At 36.3% G+C, this 16091-nt stretch overlaps 1 protein-coding gene across 2 annotated transcripts in view; it reads right to left on the reverse strand.

Annotated features, from left to right (window-relative positions):
* Positions 1–7077: 7077 nt before the first annotated feature.
* The window catches only part of LOC123564980 (NFU1 iron-sulfur cluster scaffold homolog, mitochondrial-like), a 32643-nt gene continuing 23629 nt past the window's right edge, over positions 7078–16091 (reverse strand). Inside the window, exons 6-9 of one of the 2 annotated variants that reach the window (XM_045358946.2) lie at positions 15357–15460; positions 14845–14979; positions 11861–11960; positions 7078–10565 (exon numbers count right to left, since the gene is read on the reverse strand). In XM_045358946.2, the coding sequence (XP_045214881.2) occupies positions 11874–11960; positions 14845–14979; positions 15357–15460 (326 nt within the window). In that variant the 3' untranslated portion in view covers positions 7078–10565; positions 11861–11873. The remainder of the gene's footprint in view (positions 10566–11860; positions 11961–14844; positions 14980–15356; positions 15461–16091) is intronic. The other variant, XM_045358947.2, reaches the window with a different exon arrangement.

The raw sequence follows: 16091 nt of genomic DNA on the forward strand, positions 1-16091 counted from the left end.
GACCCCACATGGCCTCTAGTGTTAACAAGCTTTTCCTTTGATTTGACCTAATAACCTAGTTTTTCACCCCACCTGACCCAGATTTGAATTTGACCTTAAGATCATCAAGATTAACATTCTGGCCAAGTTTCATAAAGATATGGTCATAAATGTGGCCTCTGAATGTTAACTAGCCTTTCCTTTGATTTGACCTGGTGACCTAGTTTTTGACCCCACATGACCCAGACTTTAAAATGACCTAAACATCATCAGGATTAACATTCTCACCAAGTTTCATAAAGATACAGTTATAAATGTGGCCTCTAGAGTGTTAACAAGCTTTTCCTTTGATTTGACCTAGTGACCTAATTTTTCACCCCACCTGACCCAGATTTGAATTTGACCTATAGATCATCAAGATTAACATTCTGGCCAAGTTTCATAAAGATATGGTCATAAATGTGGCCTCTGAATGTTAACTAGCCTTTCCTTTGATTTGACCTGGTGACCTAGTTTTTGACCCCACATGACCCAGACTTTAAAATGACCTAAACATCATCAGGATTAACATTCTCACCAAGTTTCATAAAGATACAGTTATAAATGTGGCCTCTAGAGTGTTAACAAGCTTTTCCTTTGATTTGACCTAGTGACCTAATTTTTCACCCCACCTGACCCAGATTTGAAACTGACCTATAGATCATCAAGATTAACATTCTGACCAAGTTTCATTAAGATATGGTCATAAATGTGGCCTCTGGAGTGTTAACTAGCTTTTCCTTTGATTTGACCTGGTGACCTAGTTTTTGACCCTGCATGACCCAGATTCAAACTGGACTTTAAGATCATTAAGATTAACATTCTGACAAAGTTTCAAGAAGATATGGTCATAAATGTGGTTTCTGGAATGTCAACTAGCTTTTCCTTTGATTTGACCTGGTGACCTAGTTTTTCATCCTACATGGCCCAAATTCAAACTGGACCTTGAGATCAGCAAGATTAACATTCTGACTAAGTTTCATTGAGATATGGTCATAAATGTGGCCTCTGGAGTGTTAACTAGCTTTTCCTTTGATTTGACCTGTGACCTAGTTTTTGACCCTAACTGACCCATGTTCAAACTGGACCGTAAGATCAACAAGATTAACATTCTGACCAAGTTTCATGAAGATACAGTCACAAATGTGGCCTCTACAGTGTTAACAAGCAAATTCGATGAATTGGTATCCCACGCCGAAAGGGTTTGTGGTGAGGAATGGCAAAAAGATATATCCGGCAAAAAGTTAAGGATGTTAATAAGAAGCAAATAATTTCATTAGTCAAAATCAATTTAACAGAAAACAAATGTTTAATTAAAGAGTACACAATAAATGTATGATACTTTGATCCGGACTAAAGAATTTATTTTGAATGGGATATGCTTACTGTAATAAGCTTAGCTTTTAAAATTAAATGCAGTTAATTGAAATGTGAGCTTGAAGTTTAACTGGAATGAAATATTGTCTTTGAGTGGTTTGGCACCAGGTGTTGCTGTTTTACATGTACATTTGAACATAATAGATCAGATGTCCTTAAAAGAACACAGATAAGATATCTTGAACATGGCTGAGGGCAAGGTTTGTGCAGTCACAACTTAACATGTTGAAGGTTTGAACATTTAAAAAAAAAAAAAAAAAAAAAGGATGGAAATATATATATCTATATATAGATATATGTATATATTTATTTTTTTAGGGGGTGGGGGTGCAGGGGAACAGGAGAGGAACACAATTTCACATGCTGATTATAAATATTGATTGAAAATTAAAAATGAAAAAAAAAAGGTAAAATGGTGAAGTTGGAATGGGGGGGGGGGGGGGGGGGCAGAGGATGCATGATCAGTGGTGGGCATGACTGGGTGGAGAAGTGAGGTGGGGGAATAGTACAACTTGGAAGGTTTGAAAAAAATCTAAAATAAATGAAAAAAAAAAAAATTGGGAGGGGGGGCGGGAGTGGGGTTGGGAGGGGGAGGGGGTGTGACCAAGGCAAGTGGGTGACCAGGTGTGGGTGCGCAACTTCACATGTTTATAATAAATGTTCACAGAAAAGAATGAAAGAAATTTAATGAAATTCTGCCAAATGGTAAGTTTGTTATGTACAAATATGTGGATTTTTAGACAATTAAAGGGCAATAACTCTGAAGTTACAAAAAGAAATCCGTACAAAATTGTCTGTGCACAACCACATTATAGTGCTCTAAATTCTGTTAAAGTTTCATAGTTCTAGGTCAAATATATCAAAAGTTATGATGCAGAAATTGGCATATCTATATATCTATAGTACCCTATATAGTTAACACTAGAAACTTCTAAGGGCAATACCCTGGTGTTACTTAGGCAATCTGTCTGAAACTTGATGGGGCCCCATAACCTCATAGTGGTGAACATGTATATGAAGTTTGTTTGAAAAAAAAACTAAAATAAGGAATGAATTTTCTTTTTTGGGGGGGTGGGGGGGGGGGGTCGGGGGATAGGGGGGAGGTGTGTGATCAAGGTAAGGGGGCGACCAGGTGTGGGTACACAACTTCACATGTTTACAATAAATGTTCATGGAAAAGAATGAAAGAAATTTAATGAAATTCTACAAAATGGTAAGTTTATTATGTACAAATATGTGGATTTTTATACAATTAAAGGGCAATAACTCTTAATTTACAAATAAATCCAAATGAAATTGTGTGTACACAACCACATTATGGTGATCTAAATTCTGTTTAAGTTTCATAGTTCTAGGTCAAATATATCAAAAATTATGATGCAGAAATTGCCATATTTATAGTACCCTATATAGTTAACACTAGAAACTTCTAAGGGCCATAACTCTGGTGTTACTTGGGCAATCTGACTGAAACTTGACGGGCCACAAGAACTCATTGTGGTGAACATGTATATGAAGTTTTAAATAAATATTCCCAACCATTTCCTAGATATGGCTCCGGACGGACGGACGGAAAGACGGAAGGACGGACGGAAAGACAGACGGAAGGAAGGACGGACGGACAACGCCAAAACTATATCCCTCCGACTTTCGTCGGGGGATAACAAGCTTTTCCTTTGATTCACCTGGTGACCTAGTTTTTGATCCTGGATGACCCAATATCAAACCCGTCCAAGATTTTATTGAGGGTAACATTCTGACCAAGTTTCATGTAGATTGGGCCGGAATTGTGACCTCTAGAGTGTTAACACGCTTTTCCTTTGATTTGACCTGGTGACCTGGTTTTTCACCCCAGATGACCCAATAGCGAACTCGCCCAAGATTTTATTAAAGGTAACATTCTGACCAATTTTCATTAAGATTGGGCCAAAACTGTGACCTCTAGAGTGTTAACAAGCTTTTCCTTTAGTTTGACCTGGTGACCTAGTTTTTGACCCCGGATGATCCCAATATCGAACTCGTCCAAGATTTTATTGAGAGTAACATTCTGACCAAGTTCATTAAGATTGGGCCAAAATTGTGACCTCTAGAGTGTTTACAGTCAAATTGTTGACGCCGCTGACGGACGGACAACGACGGACACAGGGCGATCACAAAAGCTCACCTTTGAGCACTTCGTGCTCATGTGAGCTGAAAACAAGAAAGTAGGTCAGTAGGTCAAGGTCACAGTCAAAAGACCCCTAATCGCTTGGGGTCATCAGGTATTTATAATTACCAGTCTAGGAAATATGATCTGATAATTTTTTAAGTATTTATTCCTATATAACTCATATAACGAGTGACCCTAGGGTGGGGCCTCTTTTCACCCTAGGGGCATAACTTGAACAATCTTGTTACAGATCCACTAGGCAATGCTACATACCAAATATCAAAGGCCTAGGCTTTGAACTTTTAAGACAAAAAGATTTTTTTTCCCTATATAAGTCTATGTTAAATTTGGGACCCCCAGGGCTGGGCCTCTTTTCACCCCAGGGGCATAATTTGAACAATTTTGGTAGAGGACCACAAGGTAATACAACATACCAAATATCAAAAGCATAAGCCTTGCAGTTTCAGGTAAGAAGATTTTTAACGTCTTTTTCCTATATAACTCTTTGTAAAACTTGTAACCCCAGCAGCAGGGCCTCTTTTTACCCCAGGGTTAAAATTTGAATAATTTTAGTAGAGGACCAAAAGGCAATGCTACATACCAAATATCAAAGGCCTAGGTCCTATGGTTTTAGACAAGAAGATTTTTAAAGCTTTTTCCTATATAAGTCTATGTAAAACTTGTGACCCCCAGGGCAGGGCCTCTTTTTAACCCAGGGTTATAATTTGAACAATGTTGGTAGAGGACCAAAAGGCAATGCTATATACCAAATATCAAAGGCCTAGGTCCTGTGGTTTTAGACTGGATTTTAAAGGTTTTTCCTTTATAAATCTATGTAAAACTTGTGACCCCCGGGGTGGGGCCTCTTTTCACCCCAAGGGCACAATTTGAACAATCTTCATAGAGGACCATGAGATGATGTCACAAGTCAAATATCAAGGCTCTACACCTTGCGGTTTTGGTCAAGAAGATTTTTAAAGTTTTTCCTTTTGGTTGCCATGGCAACAAGAGTTCTGCATGGAATTCAATTCTTTGATCAATTTTGAAAGGGGGCCACCCATGGATCATTCCTGTGAAGTTTGGTATAATTCTGCCTAGTGGTTTTCAAGAAGATTTTTTAGGAAATGTTGACGGATGGATGACGCACGACAGACGCTGGACATTGAGCGGTCACAAAAGCTCACCATGAGCCTTTGGCTCAGATGAGCTAAAACAAGAGGGCCATGATGGCCCTATATCGCTCACCTGTTATCATTGCACTTGAGGACAAGAAGGTCCTCAGAAAAAATATCTAAGTCCAAAGGACAGGAACAACAAAGGGAAGAAATTTAACCAAAAAAAAAAAATCTTACAAGGTATAGATATGTTAAAATACACCTAAAAATCGGAGGTACCATCCATGTTGTACCACAGACAACTGGTCTCGTGTTTTCCCTATGGCCAATTATAAAAATGTTACTAAAAATAAGTTATTTATAGTAACGTAAAAGGGAAGTAATAAAAAAAAATATTGTAAGTGGACAAAAGAAGGATCTACCAAATAAATCTGTTGACATAAATGAAATTTCAGATCAGTATCTTCATTAGTTATGGAGATATAACAATTTTAATTTGAAATAAAGGGAGGTAATTTGACATAAAATCAGTCCATAGTTATCTACCCTGATTGTCTCAGTTCAACTAATAACAATAATGAAATTTCAAATAAGTCCTTAAGTATTTACTGATATAAATCCATTTTGATTACAATCAGGGGAGGTAATCAGATATAAAATAACTGGAACCTATGATTGGATCTGATTTGTCATGGAATCCAAGATTTATTGTTGTTGAAGATATTTTGGAAGTTTGTATCAAATAAAACCATAAATGAAGTCTCTATATGGCTGCAAAAGCCAAAATAGCCAATTTTGGACCTTTAAGGGGCCATAACTCTGGAACCCATGATGGAATCTGGCCAGTTGAAGAAAGGAAGCAAGATCTTGTGGTGATACAAGTTGTGTGCAAGTTTGGTTAAAATCAAATCATAAATGAAGCTGCTATTGTGCAGACAAGGTCAAAATAGCTAATTTTGACCCTTTCAGGGGCCATAACTCTGGAACCCATTATGGGATCTGGCCAGTTCAAGAAAGGAACCGAGATATTATGGTGACACAAGTTTTGTGCAAGTTTGATAAATGAAGCTGCTATTGTGCATACAAGGTCAAAATAGCTAATTTTGGCCCTATCAGGGGCCATAACTCTGGAACCCATGATGGGATCTGGCCAGTTCAAGAAAGGAACCGAGATCTTATAGTGATACAAGTTGTGTGCAAGTTTGGTAAAAATCAAATCATAAATAAAGCTGCTATTGTGCAGACAAGGTCAAAATAGCTAATTTTTGCCCTTTCAGGGGCCATAACTCTGGAACCCATAATGGGATTTGGCCAGTTCAAGGAAGGAACCGTGATCTTATGGTGATACAAGTTGTGTGCAAGTTTGGTTAAAATAAAATCATAAATGAAACCATTATCGTGCAGACAAGAAATTGTTGATGCACGCACAGACTGACGACGGACGAAGGGTGATCACAAAAGCTCACCTTGTCACTATGTGACAGGTAAGCTAAAAAGTTGAGATAGGACTAATGGCAACACATTCCTTGCCTTTTGCCTGCCGAAACAATTGCAAGGATTTGGCATCACTAGAATCTTTGATTTCGCTTCTTTATTTTCAGAATCTGCACGTTTTTGTCTTTTAACTGAAATGATTTTATCATTTTATATGAAAAATGAAAACATGTTGGTGCTTTTGTCTTTTTGTTCGTGACAGGATATACTCACTGGGAAGATCCAAAAGCACAGCCGCCAGTGTAGTAAAAATATCTGTTATGTCTAATTTACATTTGACCCGTACAATTGTCCTTAGGGGCTATGGGTTAGTTGTTCACATTATATATGAGCATGGTGCCTTTTTTGTACAGGCTCTTGGTTGAAAGACCGGGAGGAATCCGTACAGACACTGCACCGAGATTATATAAGGAAATCGTACAAGGCCTGTACGGCTTCTGTGCAGAGGCTGCGCGGAGAAGATACGGTGATAGTGCAGCCGGCGTAACGTTTCTTTGCCCATATTAGGACCACCGCATGGAATGGTGCGACCGCTTTAAGGCTGACGCGCGTGATTGCTCAATATCCATGCGATTTCACGGGTACTGCACGGGCAGCAAGCGACAAACGTGTGGCAACTGTACAAGGACCGTACAAAGGTCCCACAAGTCTACAATCTACGAACGATTTCTTTTGCGCAGCATGTCCATGTCCATGTGAAAGTCGTGCGTTGGCTGCACGATCAGCGCGCGGCCTCCTAACGATACCCATGCGGGGATTACGCAATGCCATCTGCGACATGTCAAGGACTACGGGCTTACATTTTTTTTTCCAATTTGAGTAACTTTTCATAATAATGTCACATTATGTGAAATAAGGTGGCAGTGGAATGCAAACTTTGGGAGATAATTACAACAGCAGAAACAAACACAAGTGACACAATAATCATATTCTATTGGCTTTATAAATTTTATTGGTTTTACTAGCAAAATAACAAACAACAACACATTTCAATGTGATCATTTTCATGGCCAAGATTTTGCTGACTTTTCAGCGTTTAAAGGCTGAGTAAGACACACACCAGGAGACCTTCAAAGATTTACTTCAAACACAGGCAGGCACACGGGTAGAACCACCAGCCTTCCATAGGCCAACTGGATGGCTCCCTCACATGAAACCATTCAGCCACGGAGGACCATCACTTCAACTGAGGATTTATTTCAAATAAGGCAAGAAGATGAAAAAGAAAAGCTCTTCTCCATTCCAAAAGAACTGCATTATGACTTGAAATAACTAAGTTCCATATAAACAGCATATATTACAACAAAAGTAAACAGTAAATACCATCTACAAGGCATAACAATTAAATTGTAATTAATGTAAGTCTGACAATTTTTTTTACATAAAATTCAGTCTTGAAAAATATTAATTTAAGGTAGTTCTGCACGTTTGGATCGAAATTTTTTCTAGAATGTAGAATTTGATTAAACTCCCATTTTTCAGAACTTCAGAATATACCTAGAAAATTCAGCAAACAAGAGGACCATGATGGTCCTGAATCGCTCACCTCTTTCCACATGACCCAGTTTTGAGTATGATGTCGTTTTTTCTATTATTTGACATAGTGACCTAGTTTTTGAGCTCATGTGACCCAGTTTTCAACTTGACCTAGATATTATCAAGATAAAAATTCTGATCAATTTTCATGAAGATCCATTGAAAAATATGGTCTCTAGAGATGTCAAAAGATTTTAATAATTTAAGACCTACTGACCTAGTTTTTGACCGCAGTTGACCCAGTTTCAAACTTGACCTAGATATCATCAAGATGAACATTCAGACCAACTTTCATACAGATCCTATGTAAAGTATGGCCTCTAGAGAGGTCACAAGGTTTTTTTATTATTTGACCTACTGACCTAGTTTTTAATGGCACGTGACCCAGTTTCAAACTTGACCTAGATATCATCAAGGTGAACATTCTGACCAATTTTTATGGAGATCCATTCACAAGTATGGTCTCTAGAGAGGTCACAAGGTTTTTCTGTTTTTAGAACTAATGACCTAGTTTTTGACCGCACATGACCCTGTTTCGAACTTGACCTAGATATCATCAAGATGAACATTCAGACCAATTTTCATACAGATCCCATGAAAAATATGGCCTTTAGAGAGGTCACAAGGTTTTTCTATTATTTGACCTACTGACCTAGTTTTTGATCGCACGTGACCCACTTTCAAATTTGGCCTAGATATCATCAAGATGAACATTCAGACCAATTTTCATACAGATCCCATGAAAAATATGGCCTCTAGAGAGGTCACAAGGTTTTGCTATTATTTGACCTACTGACCTAGTTTTTGATCGCACGTGACCCACTTTCAAACTTGACCTAGATATCATCAAGGTGAACATTCTGATCAATTTTCATGAAGATCTCATGAAATATATGGCCTCTAGAGAGGTCACAAGGTTTTTCTATTTTTAGACCTACTGACCTAGTTTTTGACCGCACATGACCCAGTTTCGAACTGGACCTAGATATCATCAAGATGAACATTCAGACCAAATTCCATACAGATCCAATGAAAAATATGGCCTCTAGAGAGGTCACAAGGTTTTCCTATTATTTGATCTACTGACCTAGTTTTTGATGGCACGTGACCCAGTTTCGAACTTGACCTAGATATTATCGAGGTGAACATTCTGACCAATTTTCATGAAGATCTTTTGAAATATATGGCCTCTAGAGAGGTCACAAGGTTTTTCTATTTTTAGAACTACTGACCTAGTTTTTGAAGGCACGTGACCCAGTTTCGAACTTGACCTAGATATCATCAAAGTGAATATTCTGACCAAGTTTCATGAAGATCTTGTGAAATATATGGCCTCTAGAGAGGTCACAAGGTTTTTCTATTTTAAGACCTACTGACCTAGTTTTTGAGGGCACGTGACCCAGTTTTCGAACTTGACCTAGATATCATCAAGATGAACATTCTGACCAACTTTCATAAAGATCCCATGAAAAATGTGACCTCTAGAGTGGTCACAAGCAAAAGTTTACGGACGGACGCACGGACGGATGACGGACACCGCGCGATCACAAAAGCTCACCTTGTCACTTTGTGACAGGTGAGCTAATAAAAAGGACAGGGTCGTGTGCTTGATTATTTGCTAGACTGTTTTGAAAAATTTGGACCTCATGCAATTTTTCATAATGGAAGTCTATGGGAAAATGATAACTTTCATAACATATTCGCAAATAGAAATTTTTCTACTATGTAGATTTTGATGAAACTTCTCACAGTTGTGAATAATCATATGGCCTATAATATGGTGAAATAAAATGTATAGGTCCGTGTGTTTATTTTTGAGATATTTGACCATGATTAAAGTGCACCGAATATTCCACGCTAATTTTGAGACATTATTTGAATTATTTAACGTGCCGTATGTTTTAATGTCATAATTTGGCTTTAGAAATATAGTAACAGTGTCATTTTAATTAATTTACTCACAGGTTGTCATTAATTCATAAAATGATTTCCATTTCTTTACGCCGAATCCAGGCTTTATTCTACGTTACGCCATCACTTCCGGTTTATCAAACGTGCAGAACTACCTTAAGCTCTACATATATTTTACAGATGCATCCTATGTAAAATTGCAATAACTCTTAAAAATATACAATCATACATAATTAATACCAACTAGTACTATGGCTTTATTGTTATTCAACCCAAGATCACCCCATTTACTGTTTAAACACATGAAAATATCACTGTCTTTCTAAAGCATTTTAAGGTATGAGGATTTTTTATATATATATTCTTTACATATTTCTTGCAGTTCTCACTCCCATCAAAAATGAATTTATATCCGGTATTAAGCCAATCTAATAAATAGATAATAATAATAACAACACAAATAACTCATTCATTTTTAAGTACAACTTTAATTCTGTTTAGTGGAGGGTTCTGAAAAAAAACTTTGATAGTATCTAAGTGTAATGGTCATAACAAGCAACATCAATGTAAAAAATATGTAAAAAAACATCTCTATTCACGGTGTGAAAGTTTACAAGTAAAATAAATTCTTAAATGAAAATTACTCATGATGTTATCGGAATTTGTTAAGTTCCTACAACTCTTTCTGTATACGTTTATAATGATACATAATTCATAAGTGGGAATCAATTCATAAACTATGGATCTAGTGAATCAAACAGTGAATTTTTCTTACACAATTACCAAAAAAAAATCATGTCATTTAGCAATGCATATCTGTTCCAAAATAAAAATTTCATAGATACAAACATTTATTTTTAATGCACCAGTTAAGATTTTATTCATAAATTACTACTTTCTCAACCAATTTAAAGTTCTCTCTATGTAGCCCCTGCCTCTTCTTGTTCCTCATCCTCATCATCAACCTGCAATAGAAAATATTACATAAGATCACGAGGTAACAAGGAAGATTACACACGACTATGAGATAATATGAAACCTATGGTTAGGAGGTAAAAAGGAAGACTACAAACAGTGATGGTATAGGAAAGACAATGCATAGCTAGAATATAAATGGAAATACAAGTGCACCGCACTCAGAGCAATATATGCCCTAAGGTATGACCTTTGACCCCAAGTGTGACCTTAACCTTGTAGCTAGCCATCCAGAACATGCGCTCGATGTGGTGAACATTTGTGTCAAATTTCTTCGAAATCCTTAAAGGGGTTCAAACACCTTTGACCCCTTAGCGTGAACCTGACCTTGAAGCGAGACATCCAGAACATGTGCTCGATGCGGTGAACATTTGTGCCAAGTTTCCTTACAATCCTTTAAGCAGTTCAAGAGTTACACAGCAGACAAGAAACACACTCATATGACTATTGACCTTAAGTGTGACCTTGACTTTGAAGCAAGCCATCCAAAACATGTGCTCTGCATGTCGTCTCAATGTAGTAAACATTTGTGTCAAGTTTCTTTGAAATTTGAAAGCTTTCAAGGGGGTCAAGAGTTACAGAGCAGACAAGAAACACACTCATTATTATCTCTGACCCCTGAGTGTGACCTTGACCTTGAAGCGAGCCATCGAGAACATGTGCTCTGCATGTTGTCTCAATGTGGTGAACATTTGTGTCAAGTTTCTTTGAAATCCTTCAGTGACACGGGGTTCACTGCTGAAAAACAGGGAAATTGTTCAAATATACCCCACCATTACAGTTCAACGTTAGAATTCTATACCTAAAAGGAGGTTCTGAACCCTCTTTGGTGAGGGGCAAATGATTTAATGCCAGCAACCTTAACTACTCAGCCACAGAGACCCAAAGCTGCATATTCAAAATGTGGTTTAGAACTATACTGTCAGTCAACTCTGAAAGTTCCATACTTTTCCCCATCTTTTTCCACAAACACAAACTTTTAAGTAATTTATACATAGTTTTGACTATGTCTAGGGCCATAAATCTTGTCTTATTGAGTGAAATCCTAAGTAAACCCTAAATGCAAAACTTCACTAGTTGAATATTAGTCCTTTGATGTTTGAAAACTCAAGGTTAAATACTTTTTTTGAGATATGCACAAAGGGCAGATGGACAGACAAATATCCATTCAGACAGACATAGAGTACACCCCTAAACATTTTCAGGGGCACAGAAAGAATGAACAGTCTTCTTGCAAGCATAAGATGAACATCAGCATCTGGAATAAGAAGGAACTATTACTAACATTAATCTGTTGCTTATGTATTTTCAGTTGATTTTTCTCCCAACTGTTTTTCAAGCTTTTCAAATTCACTGTTGCTGACCTCATCTGCTTCATCTTCAACCTAGGAGAGAAACAATTTGTGTCATTATTCTCAGACATATGTTTGTCACTTCCGTGACCATGCATTCAGTAATGTCCTCAGACTGAGAAATGTCAAAACCCAAAATTTCACAAATTTGTTCTACCGGTATTTCTAAGAAAAGAATCTTTCATATTTTAAGTCTAGCAAGGAGGATAATGAAATTAACAAGTTTGAAGTTTGTACTTTTATCTTTCAATGCCGAACAGAAATTCTGGAGTTAAACAGGCCTGAGATTCAGTCAAAAATCAAAAGCCTGAAATTCTACGTTCTAAAGCCTGAAATGTCTTTTTTTCATCAAGTTAAATAGGGAAATTCTGTCAGCCAAAAGTCTGAAATCAGGGCCAGTCCTGAAAAATCCCAGGCCTGGATGAATCTCAACTTAAAATCTACACTGAATGTAGTATGAAACTAAGTTTACATCTAAGACTTAGTTTTAAGTTTTACATACAAGACTTTATTTTAAGGAAACCAAGAAATACAAATGGAAATAAAGTAGACAGATGACGGGCTTGTTCTATCATCTCTTACATTTTTCCCTTGCATTTGCTTATTATGAAAATGTAACTTTCCAAATCTGATTAAAATCTAAGTAATTGTAAACAAGAGAGGCTGGAAATATGCCCTGGTATTTTACCACTACACCAATTACTAGCAGAGGTTTAGATTACAATATAAATATATGCATGAAATGTCTTTTATAATGGATTTTGGCTGAAAACTGTCAGATTAATTAATGATGTTGCCTACTACATGTAAACATTAACTGCAAAATCTGGTTTTCACAGATGTTTATAACTTTTTTTAAAGATTATGTAAATATTCATGTTGTAATCTCTGGCAAAAATCAACCTACTAAGATAGCTCAAAAGTTTAGCTAAACCAACAGGAATACTATAGGATAGGACAATAACTCCTAAAAGATAAATGTGTGACCAACATCATAAAAACCTCAAGCTCATGTTAATTTAAGGTGTCAAAACAGATTTTTTAAGGAAGCCACTAATGCCTCGGTTGATTAACCCTTCCCCTGCTAAATTGGACTACTCTATCTTTTAATTTGGACATTACTATTCATAGTTCATAGGGGTATTCACTGAAGATTTACTGACTCAACAGCGAAAACAGTGCAGACTATGACCAGCCTTCACAGATGTACTGGCTGATCTTGGTTTGCACTGGTCGCAAAGGCAAAATCACTTGTAGCCAACAGCCTAAGAGTTAAGCATCATAATCTGATCAGGTGTCAACCTCAGTATGAAATCCTAAAATTTTTCATAGTCATACAGATTAAGGAGGTAGGTTACCTTCATATTTGTAAGTGCGCATGTCCAACCGGAAGCTAACGTGACGATTTACGACGACGTTTACGACAAACTAAATGTGTTTGTAAATCCATTCTTCTGAAAACAAATCATGAACCTGTCTCCGAGCTGATGTTTTATGGTTTAATAATGCAGAAATAATGAATAAATTGCCGCAGAAACGCTTCAAAACAATGTTGCTTTAAAATGACGTCATTGACGTCATGACGTTACGTGTCAGTTACCGCGCAAAATTAATAGCTTTTATTTTGAAAGTACGTAATTCTGTGCATTTTCTTTATTTGAACTATTTTCAAACAGCTATTATTTGCTGAAATATTATTTATGAGTCTTTTGCTCTGAATAACAATCAATATTTTGCTTCTTTTATGTAGTTATATTGAAATGTTATGCGGAATGTAAGAAAATGGATGATGGTAACCGATGTTATTTGGAATATAATTGGGTGAAAGGTTACTTGTTACGGCCATTTTCAAATAAAAAACTTGCAGTTTGATTTGTAATACCTATTTTTCAGTTTTCGTTGATAATTTGTTAGTTATATATTAAAACTAAGCTCTAAAATTGTTCAGATTTCAGTAGAAAATTGTGATTTCTTGAATTGAATTGATGTTACCATGGAAACGAAGCCCGTGACCTATATATCTAAATGTAAAATTCAAAAGCGTTGACACTGGTCTATTTAAGGAACACAGCTTCGGCTTTTTATTTTCATTTCAACAACATCCACGAGAATAATAGCACATGCTGAACGATTTTTCCATGAAAAATGCAAGACGAAGGATACTGCTGTAAGTATTTTAAGCTGTGAAATTTGTTTGAATAAATACAAATAACATGAAAATATAACTTACGTTTGAAATAATATGTTTTGAAGCTACATTAACAAGAAAGATAATTTTATGCAATATTTTTTATAAGAAATTGCGACAAAAAGCAAGATATAAGCTATTTTAAACATCTCTGTTGCCATGGTTACTTTAAACTTTAAGAAAAATAGGGTACCATGTAAAGTGCTTGGTATTTTGCTAATAATATTACCCAAATATTCCATGTTGGTTATTAACAGAATGGCACTGAAGCCGTCGAAAACCCCGTTTTTATACATAATTGTTTAAAAATGAGCGAAAATGCGTTACCAAGGAAACACGAGCCCCGCGACATATACATTTTAAGCTTATATTAGAAAGCTAACGCGCATACTAGTAAAATTATCAATTATGCAGACTTCTACGGATATCAGTGAAACTAAAATACACTGAAAAGTGTTAAATATCCGTATTTTCCTTCTTCTTTCAATATAAAATACCTTTGGAGGGTCATGTTCTTTAAACCTGGATAAAAATTGAACTTGAAGGGCCAGAGAAAAACGAAATTGAGATTGTAGCTGTTAAAACATCATATTACACAAAATACAAAAAATTGATGCGGTTCAACTAATTTGAATTTACCCTGGTAACAAGGTAACCTACCTCCTTAATATTATGCTTATCAAAGGTCTAATTTTCCTGACCTGTCACAAGTATTCCTAAATACATTACCTGGAGGACCTCTGTGACTTCTGGTATATAGAACTGTAGCATATTCTGAACACCATTTTTCAGTGTAACTGTGGAACTAGGACAGCCAGTACAGGAACCTTGCATCTTTAGTTTAACTACACCATCCTCATAACCCTGAAAATAAATGTGCTGATCATTTCACATTGAATATTTCACCCCTTCACAGCACAAAGTCTTGTAAAACATGTGTTAGAAATCTTAAAGTTGGCATCTTTCAAAATAAATTACATTTTACTTCGAATCGATGAAAGGTGATATATCACAGAGCCCATGCATCTCTTCAAACAAATATAACTTAACTTTGTGTTCTTAGATATACTCTAGCTAAAAGTAACATCATTTTATTAAGGCTTTTGTATTTACTGGGAATTTGTGTTTGTTTTCTCTTTGAAGAATATTGAACAGAATATGTGTTTACAAGACATCTTTGCATAATAACAAATCAATAAAGTCAAAGAGGATATAGATATAGACTCAAACTTTGTTTGTACCATAAATATAATATCACCCCCATCCTCTTGTACTGTAGGCCTGATCCTTGTGTCCAGCAGTTCTTTTATCATGGCTACAGTCTCATCATCTTCATCACATGCCACTAAATGTAATGATAAATCTATTTGTCACTAAATGTTTTGATATCAATCTGTCACTGAATGTAATTAAGAAAATTTATGAAATATTTTTTTCTGTGTTCATGCGAAAGGAACGACAGAATAGGATTAGCAAATTCATTAATCGCGCTAGCGATTCACATTTAATTTGTCAATCATATTCTGTCGTTCATTTCACATAAACACCAAAAAAAAGTTTCATTTCTTATATTCACATTATATTTCCTTTCCATTGGTAAACATGATTATATCATAAATTTCAGACATTTTGTTGCATTTAACATTAAGATCAGCTTCCTGTCCATTCTGTTCACCAGACAGTACAACAGCAACGTCATCTAAGGAACGTTCTCCCTAGCTATATGCAGACATCGTCAAAACAGCGGCCCATTATCACTAAGCAGCATTGACGTAACTTTCGCGGCTTTCCTTTTGCTGTTCATATGAAATGAACGTCATAACTTTCAACAGAACAGAATAGGGCAAATGTAAATATTGGTAAATCAATCAGCCACTTGATGTAATGAAAATCTGCCACTTATTGTTATCAATCTGTGTCTAAATGCAATAAACAAGAGGGCCAAGATGGCCCTATGTCGCTCACCTGAGTAACAC

This window comes from Mercenaria mercenaria, chromosome 2 (genome assembly GCF_021730395.1).
Source record: "Mercenaria mercenaria strain notata chromosome 2, MADL_Memer_1, whole genome shotgun sequence".
In the NCBI taxonomy this organism is placed as follows: Eukaryota; Metazoa; Mollusca; class Bivalvia; order Venerida; family Veneridae; genus Mercenaria; species Mercenaria mercenaria.